Source organism: Gymnodraco acuticeps, unplaced genomic scaffold (assembly GCF_902827175.1).
Source record: "Gymnodraco acuticeps unplaced genomic scaffold, fGymAcu1.1, whole genome shotgun sequence".
NCBI classification, from domain to species: Eukaryota; Metazoa; Chordata; class Actinopteri; order Perciformes; family Bathydraconidae; genus Gymnodraco; species Gymnodraco acuticeps.
The window spans coordinates 1687493-1695717 of NW_022990023.1; the positions used below are offsets into that span (position 1 = coordinate 1687493).

General features: G+C 40.0%; 1 protein-coding gene across 1 annotated transcript; it reads right to left on the reverse strand.

Annotated features, from left to right (window-relative positions):
• Positions 1–4521: 4521 nt before the first annotated feature.
• Positions 4522–6967, reverse strand: LOC117545044. Its single transcript, XM_034214692.1, has 4 exons — positions 6859–6967; positions 5801–5995; positions 5634–5710; positions 4522–5514 (listed from the first exon to the last, which is right to left on the reverse strand). Exons 1-4 carry the CDS (start codon positions 6952–6954, stop codon positions 4632–4634), a joined length of 1251 nt encoding a protein of 416 aa, XP_034070583.1. The 5' UTR covers positions 6955–6967; the 3' UTR covers positions 4522–4631.
• Positions 6968–8225: the final 1258 nt, after the last annotated feature.

Below are 8225 nucleotides of genomic sequence, written 5' to 3' on the forward strand. Positions count from 1 at the left end.
TATAATGACCGATTACAGGGACATTCTCCCTGGAGTATCTAAGGGCTAAGTGCCTTACTCAAGGGCACACTAGTGGTGGTATTCCTGGCGGGATTTGAACTCACAGCCTTCCGATCTTCAGCCCACCTCACTATCCATTAGACCAGTGGTTCCCAAACTTTTTGTGCCCAAGGCACACCAAAGGACAAGTACAAATCTCAAGGCACACCTATTGTGCAAAATAGCCCTTATAACACGTGTTATCACTCATATCATGTAAAATATCTGTAAATGTGCATAATTATTTGCTAATGCCAAATAAAATGTGACAAAGACAACTATATTACACGTGAAATATTTATTAACGAAATATTTCAGAAATTAATTTGAAACTGTATCAAATTAGGCTTCATCAAAGCAGCAACACACTCATTTAAACCAGACAGGTCACAAAATAAAAAATGAGGCAAAGGAAACTCAGCAGAAATTCATCACAGAGAACTGTCAATGCAAGGAAGCTGCATTGTCCATGGTCCTGAACTACAAATTATAAATGTAACATTTCAGCAATCAGCATTGAAACATGTGCTATTGTAAATATTTTTGCCGATTTACAAATTAGTGAGATACATGTGCCTGTCGGGGCGCGCAGAATTTTGTAATCAATGGTTGCACTGAGGAGAGGGCCACTCGCAAGTCCTGTTCAACAGAGAGCCGTGACCTCCTGTTGTTCTTCATGTAAATCAGAGTAGAGAACGCCAACTCCAGAGATGGGGTCGTTACTAAAATGTTTTAATATATTACATATTGCTTTTTAAAAAAAAGTAATATATTACACTACTTCGTTACTATCTACATAAAGTAACTCGTTACTTTACTCGTTACTTTACTCGCCGAGCACGTACAAACTGCGCATGCGTGAGTGGCAATAACTTTCCTTACCAGCAGGCGGCGGTAGTGTGTATTTGTCATTCAAAACAGGCAACAACCGGAAGACAGAGAAGAAGAACAGACTACGTGATATAAACAAACAACAAATAGCTGTGCGGTAGCTTCACCTTAGCATGTGTTCTTTGCAGGTGTTTGTTGAGGTTTGACGTGGTGTTTACAGCAGTGGATAACAGCTTCTGGCCTGGACACAGTTTGCACCTCACCGTCACATTCCTGTCTATTCTTCGGACGAACTCCCCTCGAAAGTTATCGCTGACTCAGCCATGTTTATGCAGCACTGCACGTGGAGATGTGGACGCGCAAGTCGCGCAGATTACGTACATATAAACCTACAAAGTACTGATATAGTACATAAAAAAATTATTATTTTTGTGTAGTTGTATATTGCAATAATAACGTATGGTTGTCACAAAATCCCACGGCACACCCGGACTTGTCTCACGGCACACCAGTGTGCCGCGGCACACCGTTTGGGAACCACTGCATTAGACCAATCACTACCCTCTCAAATGGAAATATGTGTTTACATAAATGGTGACCACACCGTTTGAGACCCACTGAGAACTTAGACTAAGTTAACTATCTAAACAGTCTTTTACCTCACCTGAGCTGAGGTTATCCCGAGCTTGAATGACACACAGAGACCAATCAAGGGCTTTGATTTATGATCTGTATGACAGTGGCCATGTCGGCAGGCCACATCATGTGGACAGCCAGTCACCCTGTGTGAGGCAGGCCATTTAACAGGCCAGAAGGAGGCGAGATCAGAGCAAGGGAGCGAGGGATCATTCTCCACAAGTTAATCGATCGCAGATGGCGTCGTGGTCACGGACGAATAAAAAAAAAACTTATTAAAAAAAAAAAAAAAAAACTAAATGGGTCGCGAAATATACTTGGGCGGCCGTTAATATACCTGGGCGGCCGTTAATATACCTGGGCGGCCGTTAATATACCTGGGCGGCCCGCCCAAGTATAGTCTATGTGTGGGAAACCCTGAATAATGTAAACATATTTTAGTAAATTGTTACCACAGAACATTTGCATACTTTTTTTTTAACATAAACCATGTATTCCTTCTCTAAAATGATAACATTCTGGCAACATAAAAAATCTAACTTGCAGCTGAAAATGTTTTAAGAATAGTAGGGCATAATGTTCTAACAATGTTATCAAACACATTTTAAGAATGTTTTTAGAGAACGTTATCTTACCTTTCAGAAGAACATTCTGGAAACCAAAATAAAACCTCCCGCTGAAAACGTTTTAATTATAGTAGGGCATAATGTTCTAACAATGTTATCAAAAATATTTGAAGAAGGTTATCACCAAACATTGTAAGAATGTTTTTAGAGAACTATATCCTACCTTTCAGAAGAACGTTCTGGGAACCAAACAAAAACTTCCCGCTGAAAACCTTCCTAGAACAATGACTGTAACATTCTCAGAATGTTTTTAGAACCAAACATTTCTAGCTGGGTTGTTCCTTAGAAGTGTTACAGGTGGCAGAATATGAAGATATGTCCACATTTCTATTAGCTCCAAACCTGCCATCTGTACTTTTTCATATCAGATTAGAGTTGATTTCTCATAGTCTGTTCAATTTTAGGTCAGGTTGGCTGTTGGCAGATTGCCTGGATTTGCAAATGTCACAAATAATGTTACAAATAAATCTATTTTAGATCCTTTTACGTTTTCTGGCACTTGTTTTCTTATTATCAAGGAGCAGTGAGGAAAACTTAAGGTAGCAGGCATCTCATTTTCATTCAGTGCTGACTGTTGCTTTTGCTAGTTGAATGACAAACATAACAGGCTGCAGATAATATCTACTGCAGTCAATTAACTTTGATCCTGTAGCAGCTAAAATGCAAAGCAGTGCCTCTACTGGGCTGATCCTTTACTCAAAATATTCAGTGGCATCTTTTGAAAAAATTATCTAATTCTTATTTTACTTCTGTCATTTGATGTGTTATTTATATTAATCTATCATGTCTGCTGATGCTAAAACATTATTAGTCACCTAACATTCATCCATTTAATTCAATCTGCAGATCTCTTAAACTGAGTTTTTGCCAAACGTCTCTCAAAATGTTCATCAAATCAAGATAGTTTGCCAATAATGCTGGAACATTATCTAAAAAAAACGTTTTGCCTAAGAACCCACCTTAAAATAAATCTTAAACTATATGAATCTACTCTTGGGAGAGGACAGGATTCACAATATTTCAGCGATGCTTGAAATGTTTTGTCACAATTTAATATTAAAACTAAATTGTGTTCGAAGACAGCGCTGTTTCTTGCACTTTTCTCTTATGTAAAAAACTGTTATTACGATAAAAACTGTCTATAGTCTCTCTTTTTCAGTCAAAAAGAGAGACTCCGTGTTTTATTATTATATTATTATATCGACTCGTTATTCATTTGTTTTAAAGCTCAATAAATAACAAAGAAGACCTTTGACCAGGACTTTTCTAATTTTGTCCGGAAGATTTCAATCAATCAATCAATCAATGTTTATTTATATAGCCCAATATCACAAATGTTACATTTGTCTCAGTGGACTTCACAGTTTGTACAGAATATCAGTATGACAATACGACACCCTCTGTCCTTAGACCCTCACATCGTACAAGGAAAAACTTCCGAAGAAAACCCACAGTTTAAAGGGAAAAATGGGAGAAACCTCAGGGAGAGCAACAGAGGAGGGATCCCTCTCCCAGGACGGACAGACGTGCAATAGATGACGTGTGTAAATTGAAAAGATAATACATTTGCAACATAGGTAGTCCAAATATTTGGAAATGCATGTGTGTATAATAGGAAGATGAATCCACAGGGATATCCATCCAGGACCTATGATCCAGGACCACAGCCACGATTCAAGATCCAGGGCTCGCGATGCAGGACACAGGAGCGCAGGATCATCCATGACTCCGGATCCCAGCGTATATAGACACCAAAAAGAAAGACATTTGGGGAAGCTGGGTTAATCGGAACATGAGAGTACACAGGTATAGACAGAGAGAAGGAAGAAGTAAGATGTCCCCCGACAAACTAAGCCTATATCAGCAAAACTAGGGGCTGAATCTAGTCAGCCCTAACTATAAGCTTTATCAAAAAGGAAGGTCTTAAGCGCACTCTTAAAAACGGATAGGGTGTCTGCCGCCCGAACACAAACTGGAAGCTGATTCCACAAATGTGGAGCTTAATAAGAAAAGGCTCTGGCTCCCATTGTACTTTTAGAGACTCTAGGAACAACCAACAACCCTGCATTCTTGGAACGCAATGCCCTAGTAGGACAGTAGGGTATAATGAGTTCTTTAAGGATGGCGCCTGCCCATTAAGGGCTTTGTAGGCGAGAAGAAGAATTTTAAATTCTATCCTGTGTTCTATAGGGAGCCAGTGTAAGGCAGCCAGAACAGGAGTAATGTGGTCCCTTTTCCTAACTCTGGTTAGTACACGAGCTGCAGCATTTTGAATCAGCTGAAGCGACTTGACTGACTTCTTGGTACACCCTGATAATAAAGAGTTACAATAATCCAGCCTTGAAGTAACAAATGCATGGACTAGTTTCTCTGCATCGTTTGGAGGCAAGATATGCCTGATTTTTGCAATGTTACGTAGATGGAAGTAGGCGGTCCTTGAAATTGATTTTATGTGGGCGTTAAAGGATAAATCCTGATCAAATATAACACCAAGATTCCTTATATTCTTTGCACCAGGTAGTCCTCTTGTGCCCACACTACAAAATCACACCACTGCATCCCAGATACAAGAAGTTGACCCTGTACTTGCCAGTAATAGGCATGGCTTTTCTTGAGCTTAGGGGAGCCACATTCTATCTGCACATATTTGCAGTCGACATAATTTGGGACATTGGGACATTTGAATTCAACAAGGCCAAATTGGGGATATTCTGTTGGGTCAAAAACAACTCCATCAGGGGAGGCACCAAGCCAGGGCGTAGAGGGGTGAATGACAAGGCCACAAGGGGAGTAGTTCACGTTTGCCAGTCTACTGTATTCAGCTGCTACTGTGGGCTCCATCTCGGCACCTCTCCTCATTTCTGCAGTCTGCCTTGTACCTTTGAGTATTCGCTCTGCAAGAGAGTTAGCAGAGCTCTCACCTCTGACGTGACAAATCTCTCTTAACCTAGAGGCAGTAACCCTGGGTTTGCGGAGCAGATGCCACTCTGAGCTAGAGCTTTGCTCACGGGTAGCCTCCTCAATTTTGTGAGACATTTCCAAATCAACAGATAAGCTGTTCATATGTAGTTGCTCCTCTTCTGAGCACACCAGCGGTAAATCACATGGCAAGATCACATACCCCTCTATGGGCAAGTGGGGTGTTGGTGGTGTGTCAGTGTGAAGTGTGGTGTACCGAGACGTCAAAGCAGGCATCTGATAGGACAGAACACTGCCCTCCTGCACAATCCCGAAGGCACTTTCCACAAGGGGCTTGTCAGGTCTCATGTTCATTGTGGTCACAAGCGGCCTGTCTTCAATGCTGAATGCTGAGTATGCCTCCGTAACTCTGAACAGGCAGGGATCTGGTAATGGCCCCACCATGCCTCTGTAGAATCCACTCCTACAAAGAATGGCAAAGACAATATAGCACATTAATGTGACAATAAAGGTTAGGAATACAGCACCAGAATTATGAATTTTAAAAATATAGGAAAAACACAATTTTCCAGCTAAAATTACCTTACTCCAGTCTGCACCATCCTATTTGGTACAGGCTTGGTGAAGACCATGGAGTTGATGGGCCCTGGCTTCACACCCTTAAGGAAAAGACAATTACTGTTCGTTGAGTCACTTTAAAACAAAAACTCTGTGAAAGATTACAAGTATTTTAACCTCATTGAAATTACCATTGTTCGCGGCTTGTGCCATTGCTGTTCCGATTCAGTACAGCTATGCACAGGTGGCACAACTGGCATGTTCAGTTCAGTGTAGTGTGCTGTTCGGAACAGCAATGCTACTGTGTGATTGCACAAAACAGTTCCTGCAACACAGGAGCACTGGTTGTGCGTGAGCACCACTGGTGATGAATCACGAAGCGTTATCTAAAAAAGAGAGAAGAAATACTAGTGATTAGTAACTTGTTACTATGAGCCAGGAGGTTATTATGAGTAGAATTATTGGTTATTTTTACTGACCCATTATCCTAGAAGAAGCATGTATTCCTGAATGCTTAGTGTTACCCTCTTACCCTACAATACCACAATGAACTTTCTTTGGAAACTAAGATGCCTTGAAAATTGTATTAAAGCAGTTTTGACTATATATTTTAACCCCCAAACTTACACATCCATAATCAATGTAATAATATCTGACCAATCAGCTGTGATAAAGCAGGGAGAAGTAGGACACTGTTGAGATTCCCTTAAGGTAAACTAATGTTTAACTGAACTGAAACTCAATAAACAGGGGGGAACAGTGTCAATGCTGCCTGCCTACACTCAAACTGTGTGCTGTCTCGCTCTTCCGCATTGACCTGTAGCACAAGGCTCTCACGCTGACCTGCCCTGTCAGCCTGTCTTTATTGGACACTGAATGAAGAAAAACAGAGCAACAGCGTTAGATCTATACTCATGTCAAAACATCTATGGCAACATTGCTTTACAAAAGCTGATACCATTATGCAGTGTGGCTAACAACAAGACAACCTTGGCTAGGCTATAAGGCTATTAAACGATAGTATTTGTTAGCAAAATGGCTAATGTTTTAAATAATTAACACCAGAAACAGTACATAGCGTTACCCAGAGCCATATAGTAGTCTACTATAGTAGTAGTATAATAATAATAATAATAATAATAATAATAGTAGTTATACTATAGGGCTCTGGCGTTACCTAGCTTTTGACAGCTAATGTTAGCGTAACCCGGAGCATAAGCTAGCTGGTTAGTACCGGTTACCTTCTTACCTTCATAGTTGTGTATATATGACGCAGCATATAATTTGAAGCCTTTATCGAGTTTGCTGGCTGGGGCTTTAGTCGTCCGGCAAATCCGATGAACATCTGACATTTTTTATTTCTGAAGCTCTTGTAGGCAGCGGGTGTAGAAGGTCGTCATTTTCAAACAGGAAATTAATCGGCCGCTATGAGTAGAATGCGGAAGTGACTGTGCATGTAGCCTATTCTGCCCTATGCTCCCAAAAGGGGAGGGGCCTGAAAGGACAGCTAAATGCACAGCAGTCCATTTTCACCAGGCCCAACAACAAGATCAAGGCTGCTACCATAGCATCTTATCGTGTCATGAAGTCTTTCAAAGACGGGGAAGTTGTGAAAGAAGCATTCCTGGAGGCTGCTGACGCGCTTTTGGGGGACAGTAAAAATAACAGTAGCATTTCAACAGGTTTTTGATATAATAAAAACTCAAGTTAGATACCGTTATTAATCAGCTGTAAGTTTTAGTTTGTTTGAACTTATTCATTATAATTATTGTACAAAATGGTATAAGAATGCAAACTTAAATTGATTATAGTCTATCATCAATTCAGGTTAAGAAGCTAGTGTTGCTTGCATCCTATTTTAATGGCATTTATCTTTTATACTCTACTAAAATGCAACAAAAAAAGGGTTTGATTCTATTAATTTTAGTCTTTTTTATTGCACTTTGGCAGCAGATTCCTGTAGCTTCAGATCTAAGTTGTCTTATTAGTAAGCCTAATTTATACTTTTGTAGCAACACTATTTTTATATAATGGCAAAGAAAGGGTTCAGTGTCTTTTCTTTTGCCCTGTGTCATATGTGGCAGCACTGTTCAATGTTTCTTGAAAACATTACCCACTGTAGTATGTGACGTGTGAATAAACTCCAACTCTGTATCAACAACACTGTTGTGTAACTTCAGTTAAATATTTGTATGTGTGTAGATTAGAAAGAGGTAAGATAAAGGATCTGCAGTATGGAGTATTGATCGTACAAAGATCAGTTTTATACAAGTAGAAGTGTGTATTTACCTGACAGTAGGCTGTCGCTACGCCTCTCTATTTGGACTGGTAGATCTCGGCAGACTGGCAACTTTAAAAGTAGCTCTCGGTTCAAAAAAGGTTGGGCACCCCTGGTGCCTTAGTGTTAGCTAAAAGAAATGGAAAAGCTTGGAACTGACTGGCCATTGTAAAGGCAGTATTGAGCCAGCCTGCAAAGAGCACACCAGAACATTCCTAGTTAACACTGAACATCTTTATTTATTTTCGTTACAAAGACCTGAAAGTTAAAAACCCAAGTAACCTAAGAAAAATAAGCAACAAAAAAATTAAATAACAACAAAAAACAAAGACGAAAGA